At 41.1% G+C, this 22,944-nt stretch overlaps 2 protein-coding genes across 2 annotated transcripts in view; one reads left to right on the forward strand and one right to left on the reverse strand.

Annotated features, from left to right (window-relative positions):
• Nucleotides 1–22,783, forward strand: part of LOC139142427 (PR domain zinc finger protein 15-like) — a 29,316-nt gene extending 6,533 nt beyond the window's left edge. Inside the window, exons 2-3 of the mRNA XM_070712355.1 lie at nt 5,517–5,766; nt 21,728–22,783. Coding sequence (XP_070568456.1) covers nt 5,517–5,766; nt 21,728–22,614 — 1,137 coding nt within the window. The 3' untranslated portion in view covers nt 22,615–22,783. The remainder of the gene's footprint in view (nt 1–5,516; nt 5,767–21,727) is intronic.
• Nucleotides 1–22,944, reverse strand: part of LOC139142439 (BMP-binding endothelial regulator protein-like) — a 279,806-nt gene that overhangs the window by 181,447 nt on the left and 75,415 nt on the right. The window lies entirely within an intron of this gene.

Genomic DNA, 22,944 nt, shown 5'->3' on the forward strand with positions numbered 1-22,944 from the left:
CTAAATACATGTTTGCTGAAAGAGATTGATTCTAGAAATCTTTGCACTGCTTTCATTCTCTCCTAATTGTGATGTTATTTTGTCCAGTTATGGCATATTAATTGAACTGAAACGTCTAAAAATAGTTGCTGCTTGCTAAATTGAAATCGTCTGACAAAGTTGTACGACGCCACTGAACAGAAGCACGTGAACAAAAAGTATAACAGTCAGACATTGTCTGTCTGTCTGTCTGCATATATGTGTTTGTTTGTCTGTATTTATGTCTGTCTGTCTGTCTGTCTGTCTGTCTGTCTTTTTGTCTGTCTGTCTATATGTATGTATGTATGTATGTATGTATGTATGTATGTATGTATGTATGTATATGTATGTATGTATGTATGTATGTATGTCTATATGTATGTATGTATGTATGTATGTATGTATGTATGTATGTATGTATGTATGTATATGTGCGTAATACATTATACAATATATACATTATACAATATATATATATATATATATATATGTGTGTGTGTGTGTGTGTGTGTGTGTGTGTGTGTCGTCTTAATGTTTTAGCTGGATGTAAATTCAAGAGAAAGGGACTTTTATTTTGTAAGGTGTATTTGCTCAGTAGCTCATCTTTATCTTACGGAGGCACATTCTAAATTGCGTCCAGTAATAGCACCGGAGTCGATACTTACCGTGCATAGTCTCCAACGACCATAACGATCCATGCACAGCCGTTTTCTTGCACAACCATCAATCCTATATTTGAAATCAATTAGAATCCAATTCATGCCAGTGTCAGTGTTTTGTCGAGGGAAAATTAGAAAGATATTTGAGAGATTTCCACAAAAAATCGATACCAGGCGGGAGACACCGTTGAAAATATAAGTGAGAATGCGACAGGCACAGTAGCGGCTATGTGTATACTGTCAAAGCGAACAACAAAGGGGAACTGCTCGCTTAATGAACGACGAGTACAATATCTATTTTGCATGTCAAATGTGTTTTTGATATACTGACAACTATTGGTGCAATTACGAATCTTGAATAGAACTAATTGAAATTTCTTCGATAAGATGACCTCTGACCCTGGGATACTTTCATTTCGCTTTCATCGCGACTGTGTGATTTATATCTTGAAAGAGACGTGCGCTGTGACAGTCCTGCCGTTTTTGCGCTCCATCTTGTATACCTTGTGCTCGAGGTCTGATTGTATAGCGCCGCTGTCGGCCGATGTCGGTTACTGAAGTTTACTGCGCATGTCGCTGGACGGCGCTCTCCAATGAGAACAGTTTTGAAATTACCACTACGTTGTTGACGCCATGGTCATTTACTTGTAGTGCATAAAACCAAATTTCCCTTTTTCGCAAGAGGCACTGGTTATTTATAAAAAATAAGTTTCATCATAAACGTATAGTATTAAAAGCCTGTGCTTACTTGACCTTAAGCATTCTTTTCCCTTTTCCTTTATAAAGTTCAAAATTTATTGATTCTTTTGTTGGTCCAAAAAGAGTAACCAGTTTGCAGTTTGGAATAGGTGCTAAACAATAACAAACAAATCCAGAGTATAATAAAAGAGGCCATGAAAATTAGAGCTGGAGTTTCGCAATGGCAAAAAATTTTAAAGGATAATTATTATCAGTAGAAACTACTTGTATTTTGCGAATCATTAAGTTCATATGGCGTAAGGACTAGTTTCCAATGATTTTCGAAGTCGAGTGCAATTTTATAATTTTCAAGCGAGTGCCTGGCGAAATCAAAGAAACTTTTGCTTTTCGCAGACTATCTTATTCATTTTCTCTGTCTTTTCCGACCAAATAAGGGTTGTTTTAGGGTGCTCTGCATGGTTTTGTGTATTACTGGCCATTCATCGGCCTTCATGCCTTTCTATATAGGAGTTCCCCTATATCTACATACACCCATTGCTCATCCTTGATGTACTCACAAGGTTAACATAGTCCATGACAAAAAAATAACCGACCCAATGGAAAATAAACATATTATTATATACAATGAACTCATGCAAGTGTTAACTGTAAGAAGTCTATACCAGTTCTGGTGGCACAGTTTTTATAATCATTGCATATAGTTGAAATTATTCTCAGAGGCAAACTGGGTAATATACTTGAATACGTGATTCTGATAAATATAAATTAGGATCAGGTCTTAGATGTAGCCAATATGACAAACGTGGACAAGACCTCTTGCCATGGATTTTAGTTCACCGATGTCGCCGTGATAATCTCTCTACGAAAGGCAAGAACTAATCGGGTCCTGCCGTTGCAACATTGATCTCCTTGAATAGACCTTTATGAGTGAATGGTTATCTTTCAAGCTTGCCAAGGCTTTGTCAGAAATATTGTTTTATCGATCCGCCCAGAGCTGTGCATTCCTCACGGTCCATACGCATAAAGCTGACAGGCTTTGTTGTATGCTAATTCTCATCCACAAGTGGGCTGTCAGTCTGAACTTATTGAACTTCGGTGACGTCACGAAAGGTTGTTTGTAAGCCTGACATCATCTTTGCCATGGCAACGTAGCGTTGGACAGGTGAGCTGTTTGATAATATTGGAGGTGAACATACGTAAAAAGACTGTTAATGAGTGGTGAAAGATTAAAGAATTAGCCATGAAGGCACAGTAGGCATCCCAGTAAGTTTCTACATGTCCAAGTTATTATGATAACTCATTATTCTCACAAGACCACCAAGACACGTTTTCAGGTTTGGTTATGTCAGACTTGATTACTTTACATATTCTGACAGGACAAAAATGTTATTACCCGTACTTCGCTCACTGAAACTTCTACAGCACTGTATTTGTTACTTACCTTGGGGAAATGGACTTGATTGCACATAAAATCTGCGTCTGTTTAATTCGCTCATCGCCGTCTCTTTGACGGTGGACACGGGGCAGCTGTTTAAGGTCACGCCGTGAAGAATATGTGCACAAAAAATTGCAGCCGTTTTCTGATGAAAAGAACAACCAAACGGTCACAGTTTAACGAACAAAGTGGACAAAACGAATCAATTTCGATAAAACTAAAGGAAGGACGCATTGTGTGGAGTCATCTCGCTGCATTACAGCTTCTATGGCGACCACAGTCAACACGTTGATACATTTCTCAAGGAGCGGACGAGGATGACAGGTTTGACAGGGCCAATTCTCTGAGTCTAAATACTGGCCTTAGAGAGTCATAGCATCAAAAGCCCTCCAGGGATCTTTTCACACAGCTGCTGCTGTCTGTCAAGACGTATATTAGAGCTTTATTCAAAGACAACAAAAATATTGAACCACAAGCAGTCTTAACATAATTCCACGTCTCTCTAAAGTGAGGCGTATAAAAAAAGGTTACATCCAATAAAATGTACTGGTAATTTTTTATCATTTCGCCATTCGCGAAATAACGCTTGGACCAGGGTATGATGAGAGGTATAACATTTAATGAAACTCTTTATTGAACATTCGAAACTGACAGAATCAAAATGAGCATCTCCGTATGATTAGACAATCTTCGCTAATTTTATGCCATTTTATTCTGACCATTATTCGTGTCTTCATGGTGCAGAATAATTGTTACGAATTCAAAACTTCACAAGTTATCAAAATATTTGGCCCTCACAATGTCTTCGTCGATAAAGCTCTCCGGATCCAAGTCCCGACTTTAAAATTCTAGTTTCCCTATTGTGTTATAATCTCACATATGTTTACAGTAACTACACACTCACACCCTGAAAACAGTCTAACGACTCATTTTAATTTCTTACCTATTGGTCACGGTATTTCTTACTTTCGAAACCTCCATCCTTCCTATATCCATTTATCTGTTTCTTTCTGACCTAAGCCCACAGCCATCTTTCTATCCACTTCATTTGCTGTACTTATGTATCTACCTAAACATCAACAATACCACCCACCCATCTCTCTCTCTCTCTCTCTCTCTCTCTCTCTCTCTCTCTCTCTCTCTCTCTCTCTCTTCTCTCTCTCTCTCGATCTATCTATCTATCCATCCTCGTTCTGCCATTCCTAGTGCAATGACCACTTTCCTTCTAGAGTTCTTGGATCTGTACCAAACATTTACAGTTGATGTTAAGTCCAAACACTAGGCTTCTTTAAAGTACCTAATCATCATGTTAATGCCAGAGATTTAGCCCCATTAATACCCCATTGTCTCTAATGGCCTCCAGGTACTCCACAGGTAAGTCCCCGCCAAGAATTAGATACAGTTGTAAGAATCTAATTAGTGATTGCATGTTTCGCGGAGGGGTGCTCAGCTCCGAGGGATTATTTTCTGTGTTCTTGAATGGATTACAAAATTACTATATTGCAATATCAACTATAAAATAAAGTTGTGGATAATTCGTAGTTTTTAAGACAACGGACATATGTGATATATCAAACTCGAGAAAGAATTCAAGTTGCTCTTTTTTGAACAAGAAGATGCCATGTGTTTAAACGACACCGTGCAAGTGGTTAGTGTTGATGATATTGTTTTCCATTTTACTACATTTTCTTTTCCTTTTCGTGGATTTTGGCGTGCTGTCTGCACACGATGTGGTTTGTAACTTGATTTCCGCTCCTCGTCGGTCCGTGAGGGAAAATTTAGCGGCGGACGTCGGTGGCGTTCAATGAGCCCCGTGACAAGTCCCCCATTGTTCGAAAATGACAGCCCACAAAATAGCCCTTGTTTTGACTTTCTTTGATTTCGTTTCAGGCCCATAACCCTCTCCGAGGCGTTAGTCGTTAGTGAGGCAAAGGCATGCCCCTTAGCTTTTATTGTCCCAACCAGCAAAAAAATCAAATCCCTGCAGATAAACAGTCACAGTCAGGGAAAGACGACGTTCTGTCCCCCGCGCATTCTACAGTAGACTCACCGCTGTACATTCCGCCTGGTGGCTTCATTTTGCCTTTCATACCCTTGTACGCAGAGCTATCAGTTTTAGACTCACCTAACAAAGGGTCCTAATAGAGTGTGGTATTGGCTCCCATTGTTTCAAACCGTTATTTGAATGTCAATAGACACCCAGCCTAATCAGTGAGAAATTATTGGTCTTAATTCCACCAGGTTGTTACGTCTATGGTTTTGCTTCATTTTTTCCTCGCCAGAGAGGGTTAAATGCCTTAAGAAAGTGTGTTTTTCTTGGGTTTTTTTTTTTTTTTCATAACAGTATAAACCGGAGCACTAAAACATAGCCACCGTAGGTCACCGAACGTAAACATGCCTGGAAGATTTTTAGGGTTCTAAAATAGCCGAGTAGTCGTTTTTTTCCGTAAACTCCAACGTCACGAAGCAGAATAAAATGATTATGATGGTGCAATGGCTCCTGCACATTGAAAAGTTTGTGTTCCCCGGTTATTTTGCACCCTCCCCCTTCCCCCTCTATGTTTAATAGCCCCTCATAGGCTAGTTAGCATTTCAGGGGCGTGTCCGCTGGTCAGATTAAAGCAAGGCGGCTGGTTTTACTCTGTTTGCCGTTTTCAATGACTCGGCCGGATTAACATAACGACTGTACCAATGTCTTTTGACAGGTGAGGTTCAAAGATGGTCGAATGACGAGCGTCAGTGGACCGGACGACGGCTCCATGAGATGGACGCGTTTCATTAGCCCGGCGCGAGACCAACACGAACAGAATCTCGAGGCACTCCGCAGGGACGACGGCCGGGTCTTCTTTCGTACTGTGAGGGGCATCCTCAAGGGAGAGGAACTGCTAGTCTGGTATAGTGAAGATTTCGCCGATACTATGGGCATTCCCTGCCTGACCAAAGACAACATACAAGGTAGGGTGATGGTTAAATTTAGTCTTAAATTAGATCAATGGAAACTTATACAGTCGGTCTGTAAAAACAGGATCTCTTCCCCGGGCACCCCTGAAGCCTGTTAAATACGGCGATCTATTTTGTTCTGTGAAAGTCAGGCAATGATAAGGGCTAACTGGTGTTTAATTTCTCCACAAATTCAATGGACACGGAGAATGGTAATAATGACAGTTGGAATGTAACGGGACCCGGCAGAAACAATGCGACACAGTGTTACATCTGTTGGCTGACGAGCACTAACGAAGAGACGGGGCTCATTATAAGGCTTAGTCTTCTCATGGGATTTCACAATGACCCGTATCCCTCGCAAAGCATGGTTTATATATAGGGAAGATTATTATAAGGCAATATCCCGTATAATTTGTGGGCAGTTACAGTTAAAACAACATTACCGCTGATATCTCATTAAGCCAATTAAAAGAGATTTGCCCAGAGTGTGTTGAAACAGCTTTACGTGTCCACTCGCAGAAGTGGACATGTGTTTGAAAGATAGGAAACGGAAAGCGAATGACAAGCAATTCGACAAGAACACGCGCATCAGGAAGAAGTTAAGAACTCGGTGTGGGTGGGTTTGAGTTTTTTTTAGACTTATACGATCGCAGATGCCTGCGACGAGAGTGAGTGTGATTGCCTGCTTTCAATACGCGAATGGTGATCCCTGCGTCTTTTTGGCGGCAATCTTTATACTGTTTGTTATGTCGACAACGCACAATGGCAAAGCAGCAAGCAGCGTCATTTAGATAACAGGAGATCATCTGTATAATAGAACTTGACCCAGGGATAGACAGCGTTTTAGCTGTCCAAGCCGGTGTGCTTTGCGAGACACTTAGTGTCGCAGCGGCATATCTGAGTGGTGTACGTGAAATTCGCACTGTTATGAAATTGACATGCGAGAACTTGTTCACGATAAAATGGTATCATGTGCTAAGTTTGTTCTGATCATCAATGTAATCTCGGAAGAGAACAATATTGCACGAGGAAGGCTTTTATACGCTAAAGTATGTAACTGTATCTGGGGAAATTAAGCCTATATCTCATAGTTACTTCGCGTCAGTTGTACACTTTGCTGTGTTAACGTTGATAAAGAAAACGCTGTCTTAGTATTATGTACAAGCAAATTTACAACAGGGATGATAATGATGATGACGACGACGATTGCGATGATGATGATGATGATGATGATGATGATGATGATGATGATGATTGTGAGGAGGAGGAGGAGGAGGAGGGGAGGAGGAGGAGAGTGGGGAGGGGTGGAAGATAACAGTTTTATGATGTCGTTGATGCCAAAATACAAAAATACTTATCACGAAAAACCAAAGTAACAGAAATGAAGTTTTCAGATGAGCGTTATCAAATGGAAATCGATCATTATCAAAAGTTAATAAAACGACGTGTTTGAAGAACGCCGATCCTGATCTGTGTCTGCGTTTTTCAGTTTCGTTTTCTGTACATGTTTCCGACATAAGGTTCTGTCAAAACTCCAAAGTACCCACTTGGACATCAACAGTCATTTTCTTAGCTAGTCTTCTGAGACAGTTGGCGCACGCGCAACACTTCGGCACCAGAAAAACAAATTAACCGGCGGATATAAAACTTGTATATTTCAGTCAATTTGAGATGTCATCCTCACAAACCGTGTAAGTTGTGAACACGTGTTTTAGAGAGTAGGCGCCTCTTTGTGTCTCTCGTTTGGCTGGGTGCTTGGCGTGTGACTGCCCCGAGGTCCATGCGGACCAAACGCCAGCTACATTGACCGGCCCGTGCAAGTAGTGCCGACACGTTTTGCGGTTCCCACAATGTTCTAATATAGTCCGCTCCTTTACCGGTAATCCCCGCCGCCGTACTCATCCCGATGGAAGCGGAGAATGGAGTCTGGCAGTCTTTGACACATTATACAGCGACGGTAAACGGAACTGAACTGTTTTCCAGCGAAACTGACGGTGATATTTCTAACATCTGAAATCGTGACAGGCAAGCACGCGCAGTCGATCGCTCAACGATGTCAATTGTGATTTCAAAACCCCTTTCCGCGTGATTTCAAATCTTCTTTGTCACAAAACAAGCACTTTCTCATTGCTGTATCTTATCAATGTATCAATTAGATTTAAATGACACTGCTATCGGAAAAGTATGTGAGAATAAATATGACAGTAGGAGAACTCAGAGAACAATGGGAAAAGTACACCACTATGCAAGAGCAAACAGGATGGGATAAATTGTGGAAACATTATTCAATAGACAAAATTGAGTTAATGTTATCAGATTTGGAAAGGAAACGATAGGCATCCCATAATGCATAGTATTCAGAAATAATCGCAGGGAGCACAATTCTTGGGTTTGTTCAAGCGATAGCTGAAAAGACATCCCCTGATCTGAAATGTTTCACTCTCTACGCAGAATATTGCCTAGTGAAGTTCTTCATTGGCAACGCTGCTATGGAAAATATGAACAACATCAGGATCCCGATATGGAGAAATCCCTATCGTTGAAATACGATCCTTTCACCTCAGTTTAATATTGTAAGTTTATAAATCAACGACCGATTATCTTAAATCACACGATGGCTAGCTGCGAATGTCACCAACAGGCGATTTGGATGAAGCAGCCTCAACATGCCATTCTGGGTGTATAATATTTTAAGGACTCATTTGTGTCATGTCCTCACCCTCCAAAAAAAATCGACTAGAGATGTGTTCGAACGGTTACCACGCAAGTCTTGCAACTTGAGTGACAAGTCGAGCGGCGTACCCGTCACTGCACTGACTGACACTCGGTGAAAGCACAGAACACAACTTGACAGAAGGGCTTTTTCACGCACAGTGCTCTGCGTCACTTAGCACTTTATTAGAGTGTAGGCTGGATATTAGAAGAAAACACACTGGTTTAGTTTATTAAGGGCACACAAAAAGGTCCATATTATATCATGGTGGAGGGGGCCGAACGAGTCTTGATAGAGCATGAGGGTGTCCTTTGTCCCTCTTTCAACAATAACAGAATGGGTCTTCTATGAGGCGTCGATCTCCACACGTGCAGTCAGTCAGAGAGATAGAGAGAGAGAAATAGCTTGATTCCAAGGCGGACAACGCTAAGCATTAGACAGACAAGACCGTCAACGCCGATGGGTGAATCCGTTGCAGTTGAGAGCCTGAGTAAAGCAGTACAAATGGGCCAAAAGATTAAAACAAGATTTCGGAAGCTTGATAATTCTTTTGTTCTTGTTTTTCAGTAGAATGAAATACAGGCCTCCAGTGGACATAAGATATTGATAAAGTTGTTCGGTCCAACAAAGGTTAGATAGATTCTGGGGTCAATAGGAAACCCCAAGCCGTTCTAGCAAGCAGCTTTGACATTAATTTGAGATCAGGCGGTCTTTCAACAAAATCATATAGTTTGAAGAAAGAACTTCAAAAGCTCTTACACAGACTTGCTTTATATCAGTCGAGCAGAATTTTAGAAATAAAGTAAGTCTGTGATAATGTTTCTACCGTCGACAAGAAGCTACGTTCTTGATATTTTTGCTCTAATATGGATCAACATTATTGATCCAAATCAACATCACAAGTATACTGGTACGGTTTGGTTTTTATTTTGTTCAAAGTCAAATTGACTTTAAAAACCTGGTATGTAAAGCAGGGAGTGTCTTGGTTCTCCTCTACAGTGCTGCTACAGATAGCTGCTCCTCCAACTGTATACCGGGACACCAGTGGAAGCCATGTGGTCAACTCTGTTGTGAGTGGGAGATCTTTGAATCCGTTTTGGTACGCAAAGTTCCCGGATGCTGGTACGCGCTGGCCCACCAGTCGATGCAGCAGGTACATAGCCAGGCGTTCTCAGATCGCATAAAACAAACACGTGCGGGAAACTGAGAAAATTAATTAATAATTGACACGGGGGCATTGAGAGCCTTGTCTTAATCCCTTGAAAAATCTTAAACATTTAGTTCTCAATCGTCGTGCATTTATTATGCATGTGTGTACTTTCCATATGTCAGAATTGTCAAAGGCCTGGTCTAAAAATCATTAGTAGTACGGTCCGCAATGTTATTCTTATTGGGAGCTTGTGTTTGCGGTAGTATGAGATAGATTATAGAGAACGGAGAGCTGTCAGTATTCCCGAAGAATTCCCATACACCGCATTGTTTGTTGCTTCCATTATAAACAACTGTTGCACAAAATCGATTCGCAATTCGCGGTGTGAGGTTTTTCTCTTGGTGAGCACACAAACCCTGTTTTGTCTGTCGCAGTCTTCAGATCGATTTACTCTGTCAGGCTCCGGAACTCGGAAGTAGACACACACAACACGTCGAATGGACCTGCATTGAGTGTTTGCTATCGGTTAGCGGCAGGGTTCAAATTGTTACTCGAGTTAGCATCTAGGCGCGATGTTTTGCTTCGGTGGTTCCTCTGAAGTCCTCATTGACTTGCGACGAAACAGAGTTGATTATCCGCGCGAGAGTGTAGAGACAATGGGAGCCAACTCCACTGACAAAAGTCTCCCTTTGACAGAGATGAGTCGACAGGAACTCCGGAGAGATTACTGCAAAATGTGGTCTCCAAAACGTGGTTCACGACCAGTCTTCAATGGTATTGACAGAATTAATGAAAGGGAACCGAAACTTTGACAAACAAGCCAAGACACGGTGTGGAGAAAGGGAAGAGACAAAGGGTCAGACAAACAAAACTAGAGAAAAGTAATATACTAAGAAAATGTAAAAGAAAGCCCGTATTTGACAGTTTATATAAGGTTTTGTTCACGTATGTATGTATGTATGTATGTATGTTATGTATGTATGTATGTATGTATGTATGTATGTATGTATGTATGTATGTGTGTATGTATGTGTGTATGTATGTATGTATGTATGTATGTATGTATGTATGTATGTATGTATGTATGTATGTACGTATGTATGTACGTACGTACGTACGTACGTACGTACGTACGTATGTATGTATGTATGTATGTATGTATGTATGTATGTATGTATGTATGTATGTATGTATGTATGTATGTATGCGTGCCTGTTTATCTTTCGATCTATCCACATTTATATCAGTTTGTGTGTTTTATTCGTTTTATTTATGTGTGTGCCATGTGTGTTCATATTTCCCACCTAAAACGACCACTTTGTTTCCTCATTACGTCTCAGTCTGGGTAATACAGGAACTTATATAATTCTTTTTCCTGACTATATATACGTATACGTTATGGAATTCTTCTAAATATTTGTAGTGCTAAAGGAACAGATGTTTCATCCTGAGAAATCGAAAAACTGTGCATGTGGAAATGAAATGAAAAGAAAACTTTCTTAAATTATTCATGTCACCAACTTTGCTTATTTTATGATTCTTTAAGGTAATTTGCGGTTCTCTTCAGTTGTGCAAATGTACTGTGAGATCCTAAGAAGACGTCAGCCGTTGGATAGTCAGTTTTTGAAAAAAATAACCACGAATATTTAAGTACAATAAACTTCACGGTGATCAGCTGACTTCGGAACGAACGGTTGAGTTTTCAGTCACGATCAGTAATAGCTCATCGATCGAAAGATATAAAATAGGGCCGTGTCAATTTATGAAACATCGTATCAGAGCTCCTCAGTGACTTGATTCTATCAAAACCGAGTAGGTTTTCGATCAACAAATGAAAACTGCACACTTTAAAACTACAAACTGAACAACAACAAGATTCGATGGGAAAAATATCTGTTAACGCGTGTTGATGCACCAGATACGTTTAATTTATGAACAAAAGAGATCCAATTGTGTATTTTGATTGTTTTCACGAGTAATTGAGATTTTTATGGCTTGCCGTGTTGTGTCGTAGCGGTCAATTGCACCCGGTAATTCCCTCTTGAACGAGCGTCTTTTATCATGTTATGTAAAAAACGCTGTCTACTTCCGATTTGAGCTAATTTAACCTTGATCAAAGAGTGACCCGCCGAAGTTTACAGTCCATCTCGTGCATTTCTTTGTGTTTACAGGACCAAAAAATTGCATTTAAGCACGGTGGATGCCATAGGCAGTTATGTAAGCAATTACAACAATCGTTCAGTGAATGGAATATTGTGAGGCAGTCCTTGAAGGGAATTCTGTATTCCCACCAAAGGCATGGCACTTCAAACCGAAGATCAAATCATAGAAAGATGGTCAAATTTGAGACTTTCAGTTTCGCTTCCAGTATTGGCAGTTTTCATCGGTGAAAGCAAGATAAACAACGCAACTTCCTAAATTACACAATTTATCTGCTTTATGATTTTCTAATTCATGTCTATAGAAGCTCATTTCTGAATTGTTAATAGACAAGAATGCCATCCCACAGTGCAACACCAGGTTGCTTTCCATATAAAGTTTCTTACAAAAAAGATCAGCAAGACTTAAGAATATAGGCTATATAAAATATGTATGTATGTATGTATGTATGTATGTATGTATGTATGTATGTATGTATGTATGTATGTATGTATGTATGTATGTATGTATGTATGTATGTATGTATGTATGTATGTATGTATGTATGTATGTATGTATGTATGTATGTATGTATGTGTGTATGTATGTATGTATGTATGTATGTATGTATGTATGTATGTATGTATGTATGTATGTATGTATGTATGTATGTATGTATGTGTGTGTGTGTGTGTGTGTGTGTATGTATGTATGTATGTATGTATGTATGTATGTATGTATGTATGTATGTATGTATGTATGTATGTATGTATGTATGTCTTTATGCATGTATGTATCTGTGTCTATGTGTCTATGTGTCTATGTATCTATGTGTCTATGTATGTATCTATATATCTATGCATGCATGTATGTGTATGCATGTATGTAATTCATCCAATAATATAACGGAATTATCAGCGGAAGAGAGGCAGTTAATTAGACGATGTAGTTTGTAATTAAACATGGCATTGTTTGAGTTGTTAGTTTTTAATATAGGAAAAGAAAGACAGTCCACGTGCATGGGATTGGCTGATTTGTTCTATGGGTCTTTGTGCCTTGTTTGCATGGGTTTCTCCATTCTTTCTGATGGCTAATTAATAGGTCTCATGAACCCTATCGATCAGTCACTGGAATCATTCACCAGCAATATATAGACGACTGATGCGTTTTGAATAGGATTAAAGCAGTTTCCCCGTAAGTGGGCGATTTTGGAGTTTTTATCGAAGCTTGTTTTCTCGAGAGAATGGCACCCACTTTCTAGTTTCGTTAACACTGCGGCGAAATCGGGCCTTGTGTTCAAATTTCATTCAGTTTACCGACGTTAGAGAACAAATGACAGTCAGGGATCAAAGTGAACCAAGAAGAATCTTGAAAGTCCTTTGGCGCATGTTGGGTGAAAGGGCCGTCCGAAATATATTGAGGAAGGTTACTGCAAGACACATAGATAAAGGCAAGGTGAGGGGCAAAATTAAGGTGTACAAGTGAAACGTAATTTTGACAAACCTATACTTTTGGTTTTTGTCTGTGACTAAGAAAGATGCTAGAAACTCACGCTCTGACGAAACGTAATGTTGTGATGTAAGCAGTGATTCTATCTAACTGAGTAACTGTTGAAACAGATACGGAGTGAAAGAAAAGTAAAAATAGCGTTCTCAGCTAACAGTAGCCAATTCCTCTCTCCCATTGCATTCGCATCAATCTACACCAAGCTATCGGTCGGACAGTACAGTTTACTACGGTGGCAGACAATTCATTTATGAATTTCCCACACTGGCTATATAATAATGCCTTGCAATCTCACGTTCGGGCGGCTCTCTCCGTCATAAACTGGTTTTAAAATCAATCTTTAAACTCTGTAACTTTTCAATAGTGTTCTTAACTTGGTATTTTTATTATCTGAACTTTACAATTCTAATGAGCTTTAATTGTAGATCGCATTTAGATCATTCTCGATGTAATCCGCCATTTACAGATTATGGTCATAGCGATCAAAAATACACTGACGTGTCCTATGTGTGAATTCAGTGTAGTTATTTTTTTTAATTTGTTCCACACAGCGAATCGTTTTAGCGGTGCAGACGCTCACGTTGTCAACTTTCGAAATATTTAACCTTTTAAGTGCTGTAATTTTTCCCACCAAAATTTTAGTGCAACATTTTACCAATTTTTTTGAATTTTTCTGCATCTGTTTTGATAATTTTGGAGCAAATGGACATCGCATTTAATTAGTTACAGTTTTCAATCAAAAGTTTGGCTAAAATCTGACAAAATTTGACTGGGATATATTTTGTAGAGGTAACAAATACTGACTTTGGCGCCCAAAAGGTTAACGATGTTCGGACAATCGCGGGAGTGGCTTCCATGGGGAAAAAAGGGTCTAATGAAGTATGAAGTATATACTGCTCTTAGAAATTCTTGGCATTCTACGATAATGTCACCACATTGCGATTTAAGTGCCCCAAATCTATTGAAAATACCGGAGAAAAGATATTACTGTTTCTTAGAGGCGTTCACATACCAACACTTAATGGGATCGGGAAAACACCACAGAACATCGGTTTCGTGTATGTCTTCATCATTTTTTACTCACTCTCGCTATGGTGTTTGATCAAAATTCGTACCTTTTATCAATTGTTTTTCTTGGAAAAGGCTGAGCCCGAATTTTAGTTTCTTGTGCCATGGGAGATCGGCGTTCCTTCACGGGTTCTCGTGTCAGTTGGTTTGTACAAATTTAATGCGTGCGTGTGAGACTTTCGGCCAAGTGATGCAAGTTGATCTAAGACAACAAATAAGTCAAACAAGTAAAAATGTCAGCGGCAGGCTGTACGTTCCCCTCGAAGTATTATATTAGTCGGAAAAGTGCTCATGTACTTGAGAATAAGCGTTACATTTCGATCAATATGGGGTGTTCCAGTGATGTATTTTACCTGTTGGGACGTACGAGTCCAATACGTGACATGCTTGTGCAAAAACAACATAACTCAAAACGGCTTTGCATGGTTTTTTTCCTGACACACCCAGCATGTAGTTTTCTCACTGTCCCCGTAACAGCAATGTCAAGTCAACACATTGGTAAAATGATATATCATCGTCATTGGTTACTCATATATTTCATAAAAGTAGAACGGTTCTTTTATTTCAGAAATGTGGATTTACCGGCCAGATTAAACGGTTTCTGCTCAGCTTGCTTGTTTATTTTTTTAATCAAGACTTGAAATGATCGATATATCCAACGATTAAAGTTCAATAATAAATATGGCTAGCAAAAGTCTAAGGTGCTCGAATTTTTAATAATTAAAAATGACAAACAAGAGTGTAGGAGCAAAGCACGGTGACAGCCATTGTATAACGACGGGACATGCGTATAAAAGCAAAAATGCGCAATTGTTGTCCACTGCTTCGGTGGTTTTGTACTGTCTCCCCTGTGCCTCATCGAACAGGTTCGGCTGACGAGTTATGCAAAACTTGTCTTCGGTCCTACATGGTCGAAGTGTGTATCCGTCGCTCGGGGAGTGCGACGTTTCTCTGTGGGAATGGCAGAAAATATCCTTTCTCGGATGGCTGGGCATTTCATGGCGTGGGTAAAGTTGTGCTGAGGTGAATGGAACAGGGGGTTTTGTGGGGGAGGGGCATTGTGGTTGCTTGGTCGAACCAAATAGCATGAATAACACACTTGAGGAAATTGATACTTTATTAATTCGGAACCCACAAGTGGAACATTACACGCCAGACTTGGAATTCTTGGCGCATGTGTGAGTGGTTGTCGAGGTTGTCAAAGTAGAGGAATCAGGCTTCATAATTGGCGGAGAGCAAAAAAGGTATTGTTTACCTAGGGACGAGTTTGTCGTAGTAGAGAGACCGAACCACCGCGAATGGTCCACAAATCTCCGTGTATATTTATTAAAGGTAAGTTTCCCAGAGATTGGAACAAAGAGCACTATCCGGGCAGCGTTTGGTTGCATAGTAACTGCATGCCATCTATCTAGCCAGCCGAACGCCTTACACTTCGCGTTAGGTTGGGCCGCTGACAAGAAACGGTGGGAAAATTTCCACGAACATGGAGAAGTGAGACTCGCTGGCATTCTCATCAAAAGATGACACGGTGCGCCATCTATTCACCATAAATTGTCAATATGCTGAAGTTGAGTTTGCGCACGCTTCACGGAAGAGTGGGAAAAAAATTTGGCAGCAAACAAAGCCGGCCCGATTTCATGGGGGGTTTCTCACTAGTTCTCTTAAAAATCGATGCTCTCCCATAGCGAGTAACCATTTCGACTTTGAGAAGACAAGGGGAGAGACTGGGACGGTGGATGAGGCACTCAGCCAGCGATGCTAAACCAGTGAGTAACAGAAAAAAATCCTGTTGTTTTCTCCCCAACAAAACATGCAAAGATGTAAACTTTGTCGTTCCCACAAGGGAAAAATGCGCTATTGGTTGAAAAAGGATTAAGATAACCCCCTTGTTCCCAACTTCTTTCATTTGAACTTGGAGACACGCAGGTTTGCCAAAACACAAATGCTTGATGCCTCGAGGCACGGAGGAGAGGGTTTAGGGTTTGTTTCGCTCATATTTCTCCCATCAACTATCTACCCTCTATCACAGGTCATTTCTTCTCTTCTTATTATACAATGGTTCAAAAGGGTAGTACGTTAGGGTTAATAGAATGATGAGCATTTTTGTCGGGCATCGACCGTGCCGAAATGTGAAAGCCGAGATCGTAAGACAATGACTTCAGAACAGAAAAAAAAAAGAGTTTAGTCATCGACAGGTGCCACGAGCAGCTGATGGTGTCTTCTCTTTCCCCGTTAATTAATTACTTTGTTTTGGAAAAGTTGAGGTTGGAATATGAACAAAACCGATTACGTCAGTGCATGCGTCGTATTTCCTCCTTAGCCGACGAGATTTGCGTCTGCTGTAGGTCCACTTTGCCCGAAAATCGGTGTCGTAACCACGGACGCAATTCCCAAATCGACCATAAACCTTGGAGAAGACAGACGGTGTATGGGTTTTAAGAAGGAATTCCTCACTTGAGTTTTTTTTCTTCTTCTAACATGGCGCTGCAAAACAATTTCGGGTTGCGCGCAAGTGGAGTGAGACGTAACCGTTTCTTTAGAAACGAGACAGAGAGCTGGTTCCCCTTTGAACCGGACAATGACGTACATTTCTTTCAGCGGCGTGTGAATGACTATAAATGATTGGATAAAAACGATTGAAACATACAAAAAGTATCCATTAAAAGAGCACAATGTTTAACACCGTGTCGTTCAAATCAAGCCACGGTTTGTTGTCAGCGGGCCCTTTCCCTCCGATTGGTTGTTAGAAGAAGACGATTTTGTGAAGAGTATGAGGAACAGAAGCGATATCCCCGCCAACTTTTTTGATTACTTTGTGAAATGAAAAGTATACAGCTTCTCTGTGTCGATCCAGCGGTTTAATCGTCGATCTGCTGTGCTGTGTGTAACTCGAAAAAATCTGTCATTATCCTCTTAGCCATTCATGTGTAAATATCAGCGAACAATCTCGCGTTGGACGATCCTACCTTGTCATGACTTTGATTCGAGTATGATTAAACCGTGTTTGCGTAAAAGGGAACACAGAATTCAATTTGCGCTACGTCAATCCCACAACGGGAGATTATGGGCCTCGGCGGTTTATACCCGATGAGAGCCCGGCTGACCACTTTTCACTGGCACGGGATTTCGTTCGATTACCGCCACTCGAAGGTGAGAGTATTCGGTCCTCAATTGCCTTTATTGCGGTAATCGCATTTGAAACCAAGGGGAACAATAACGCAAAAATTGGCATTACGAAGTAAATACTTTTGAAAGACAACGGAAGCATCTGAAATCCGCTCGCCACAATTAACAGATCAAGCTAGATGCGTAATAAAGTGGCGGTTCGGATGAAATCACTCCATCTTGAGGTTAAAAGATCTTTTCAACGTTGCTATCTCGCCATTCTCTGCCAATATTTCAAGTGTATCTGAGATTGGAAGGCTGGTGGTTTGGCTTTTATTGTTGGTAAACAGGTGTCCACAGACTCCCTTTGAACGTTTCTTGCAAAACAAACGCATTGGAGTGGGATTCCTATGTTTCATGCACTGACTTGCACCATTGTCTTGGGAAACACTTGATACATTTGATTGTGGTTTGAGACCGGTATTGACACAGCAAGTTTTCTCCACGGCATTGTCAAGTTACTGAGCATTTTTCACCAATTTTGCTACCCATAATGCTATTTGTGTTCATTTTATTTCAATTCTAGCCGTTAAGCATACGCCCTGGCGCGTATAATACACCTTTTCCATTCTCCTAAACTTGGGGAGATTTTCTAAAATGATGGTGAATATCAGACACACTGCGCTGCGCAGAAGTTGCACATTTCTAAAGGAAAATTAGACGAACATATAAAGTGAATCAAGACACGGAAGCTCCAGATAACTGGCTTATTTAGTATCCGAAGACGTTGCTTCTGTTAGCTCCCTTAATTTTGTAAGCTGATTTCGCGCTACTGTGATGGATTAGAATGGCAAATGAGAGAATTATAATTAAAATAAATATACTAAGCATATGTAAAAAACCACTCGTATTTAACATTTTGTACAAGGTTTTGTTCACGTGTATGTATGTATGTATGTATGTATGTATGTATGTATGTATGTATGTATGTATGTATGTATGTATGTAGGTAGGTAGGTAGGTAGGTAGGTAGGTAGGTAGGTAGGTAGGTAGGTAGGTAGGTAGGTAGGTAGGTAGTAGGTAGGTAGGTAGGTAGGTAGGTATCTGTGTATCTGTGTAAGTGTGTATCTATGTATCTATGTATTTATATGTGGTAGATAGACAATGGACAGAAATAGATAGATAGATAGATAGATAGATAGATAGATAGATAGATAGATAGATAGATAGATAGATAGATAGATAGACTATTTATGCAAATAAGACACGTAATCCGTGAAATACCAACAATTTTGAAAGGTATACAGAGAGTTCACAAAACAGTCAATTTATGATTAAGGCCCAGCCTGGTTTTGTTCAACACAGTGTATTTTAAAATTAACGACGGTCTCTGACTGAGCGGCATTTGTTTTCAATCACATAAAAAATTTCAATTTCACTTCACTGACTGATTACAAACAGTGGCAGATCTTTTCACTTGAATTTAACCCTCCATAGCTTACGACGTAATGCAATCTTTGATCATAACTGATTTCTATGGATACCAAAATTGTTCGGGGAAACTCTGTGAAGAGAGAGAGAGAGAGAGAGAGAGAGAGAGAGAGAGAGAGAGAGAGAGAGAGAGAGAGAGAGAGAGAGAGAGAGAGAGAGAGAGAGAGAGAGAGAAATCGTGACGAGGGTGGCAGAGACAGTCTAGGCGCATATTGATTTGAGAGTGAGAATGAGAGTCAGACAGACAGACAGACAGATAGACATGCAGAAAAGGAGAGAGTCAGACAGACAGAGAGAGTCTTGGTTTTGTATGATACACGAACATCTACAGAAGCGGTTTTGGAGCAAGCAGGTAAGCAGGACAGATTGACAAAAATAGACATATCGATAGATTGATATAGGAAAAGTAAGGGAGGCGACAAGGAAGCGACAAGGAAAATTATCATCGTTATCGCTTGGTCTGTGGTTTTCCTTCGGCTGTAGTTTATAGTTTAGGTTTTGGGCGTAAAGGGAAGAAATCAGAGAGAATAAATCTGGTAAGTTTCAAGGGTCTTACAATGCGTGTACCAAGCAGAAAATGCTACTTTTGTGTTGGGTCAATCTCTGTGGTTTATTGGATACCCCGAGGGCCATAGTGTGATCACATCATCAGAGTTGAAACCGAGCAGACATGGGTGTTATTGTTCCTCTATCCAAGTCTAGAACGGTCCGGTGCTCTAAATTTAACGTTGTTAATCTTCCATAGTCTTGAAGCAAAGTTGTCTCAACACGATTCCCTGATACGGGTGGGAGGGGAGCATTGTACAAAAGAATCTTCGGGTGCACTATCTGTGTTGCATCACATACGGCAAATGGCTTCGGGCTGCAGAAATCCAACTTAATAAAGTCTTCGATCCCTGAATATCCTTCGAGAGTCTCATTTTCCGCACCAGTTGCTTCACTTCGCCGGCTGTTACAAATGGAAAATTGCCTCCGCGGACAAGAGAATAGCCTTTTTTTCATAGCCCTGATGGTGTTTTGAAGGTACAAAAGTGGCTGCACAATGCGGGACCAGGGCCAATTCCCTTTAGATAACCAATCTGTTTGTGCAAAGGTAACATTTTTACATTATAGCTTTATTGGGCGAGTCAAACGGCTGGTGATGTTGTTTGCTTTACAAGTCTTTCTTTTTTTATTTCGTGGAGGACGTCAGTGTTAGTTTGTGCGTGCATGTTTGCCTGGCGCATCGTGTCTCGTTAAATGGTCACTTTCCCATCGTGCGTCGCTGTCGACTTCAACTCCGAGTGACTGTTGGGACTATCTGAATCCCATCGGTAAAACAAGTCGGTTGGACGTAATCCACGACGAGCCGCATTTCCAGTATAATTTCCAGAAACTGAAACCAGCATCTGTGTCGATACCTGGTCATCGTCCCTGCGTAATGACCACACTAGCTAAACGTAATAAAGTGATTGGGCGAATAAGTGCACATAAGCACTGGACTCGGATGTGCTACCCTCTGGGCCAGAATTCTATAAAGAATGAGGGCTCCCACAAAACGAGTGGTCCTCTATCTCACTACACCTGGTAGCTTCACACAGTCGTAATCGCTATCGTGTGAGTGCTTAAAGAGCTCATTTCGCCTGAAGGGAAAAAAAGAGAGATCTTTTGGTAATCGGCAACCCGTTGATGAAATTATCGTGGAAATTCAAACACAATAAGGTATTAAACGTTTAAGTGGATTTGGTAATTAACAAGTCCGATCGTGCACTGTCAGATTGACGCATAGATTGTGCCTGCCTGGTTTGCGACCGAGGCCATGCTCTCGAACTGAATACAGGTAGGGTAGAAATGGGCGACCCCGTTGCGCGCGTCGTTAACAAATCTGCAAAAAATGAGACAAAACATGGAAGTTATTCAACGTGCGTGCCTCTGGATAAGAGTGAAACCAAATGTGAATTTTGACAGGCGCATATTTGAGTCTTTCTGTAAACTTTCATAGAATGTATGAACTACAGTATAATATCACAATAATTTACGGTGACCCAGTTCCATACATACTTCGTTGTTCTCTTACTTTTGTTTTGTCATTGGTACCATCGTCCCTTCCCAACCCCGTTGGCTTTTTTGTGAAAATCGAAATTTTAACAGCTAACAAACAAACAGGGAAAATCATCCACTTTGTCAATTCAAATTTTGGGAAATTCCTGTGACCCGAATTTTCATTTTTGAAATGAAAGGAAATTGCTAACATTTATAAGATTAATTTTCCAGGTGCGTAGTAACAATCAAATTGAACGTGATAACCGCATTATGGCTAATGTGACGTGTCGTAGAGTACGCTATATTGAATATAGGAAAGTGAAATTCGACTTTATTTATGAACTTGTGAGTTATCTCATACATGTGAGGGTCACCTAATCTTTAACCCTTTCACCTCCATGGATTCGTCCAGACCCATTGTTATAAATGGTGATTGTGGACCTCAATACAGGGAATTGGGGGTGAACAGGTTAAAACACTGCTGCAATCGAATAATTTATGACGTGATCATTAATGGTGCGTACTCGCTCGTTACTTTATTATCTCATAGTGACGCCTTGATCAGCCGTTGTTGTTATGACCACGTCATTTCTGATCAAAACTGCGTATAGCAGTCGCTGGCAGCGATGGCAAGTATACTTGGAAGTTTTGGCTCTCTGCATATATCTGGATCATGCTAGGCTTGACGGTCAACCAAACTTGTAGATATGATGTACGTGGTGGTATAACGTATAACCGTGGTAAATCTTTCTTTCTTCTTTGTCTTTTCCCTTCATCAGGTGACCATCGCTACGTCTGCAGACACTGCTGGAAAATCTTCCGTTATCCGAACACGCTGAAGGCTCATATCCGCTTCAAGTGCGCCAAGAGTGACAGCACCTCCCCGCACGACACAACTCACAGAGCGGACGATTCTTCCCTGCTAACCACGGCGGCGCACAGTCGATCCAACGGCAACGCCATGGGCACATCGAGTGGCAGTCACGGAAGGAGGAAAGAGGACCTTTTGGGGCACCGACGCCCTTGCAATCCCAAAATCACGTCACATTTTAACTCTTCTCTGATAAATCCCAGTGTTAGATCAGCGTTCAGGCCACACGCCCAGTCTTCGTCAAGTCTGTCGAAAGAACTCAATCACGCGATCGCGAGAACGGACTCTGACCGAGCCATTATTAGGAAAATCGAGCATCATCCGGTTACCATAACAACCCCTGTCGTTACCAGCTGTTCGTCTTTGACGGGACATCACATCAGAAGCAGTCTCCATAGCAACGGGGAGATGAAAAAGCTTTTCACAACTCCGGCTTTCCCGGTTGAGAAATCCATCACGTACTCCAGCGTCGGCTCGTTACTCCCGTATCACCTCCAGGAGCGACAGCTCACCCATGCTCCCCACAAACCCTTCGAAAAAGCATGCTGTCCGTTGTACAGCCAGACACCTCACGCCCATAGCAACATGTCATTCACCGGAGGCCTGGAAAGAAGTTTGGAGCATGCGCATTACAGTGACTACCACCCATCCTACCCTTCTATCATCAACAAACTTACGAAATGCACTCGCAGTCTCTCCGGACGTACAACTCCGTCCTACCGATGCCAAGCGGCGAATTTCTATCCTCCAGTCCTCACTATCTTCCATACAAGATACCGTACCCCAACATCGTGAAGTATCCCGAACCGATCAGCTTCGTGGCGCCTTCGGAAGAGTTCTCTCCGTTTAAAATGCCGAACATAGATCGGGAGATCGCGATGCACACTCAACCGATACAGATGAACGAACACCAAAGAGCGCTGCAGCAGTCGCCAAACGGTAAAAAGAAGGGGCACTTGTGCATCTACTGCGGGAAGCTGTACTCCCGTAAATACGGACTCAAGATCCACTTGCGCACGCACACAGGCTACAAACCCCTGAAATGCAAAGTCTGCCTCCGCCCGTTCGGAGACCCGAGCAACCTCAACAAACACATCCGCCTGCACGCCGAAGGCGACACACCGT

This window comes from Ptychodera flava, chromosome 10 (genome assembly GCF_041260155.1).
Source record: "Ptychodera flava strain L36383 chromosome 10, AS_Pfla_20210202, whole genome shotgun sequence".
In the NCBI taxonomy this organism is placed as follows: Eukaryota; Metazoa; Hemichordata; class Enteropneusta; family Ptychoderidae; genus Ptychodera; species Ptychodera flava.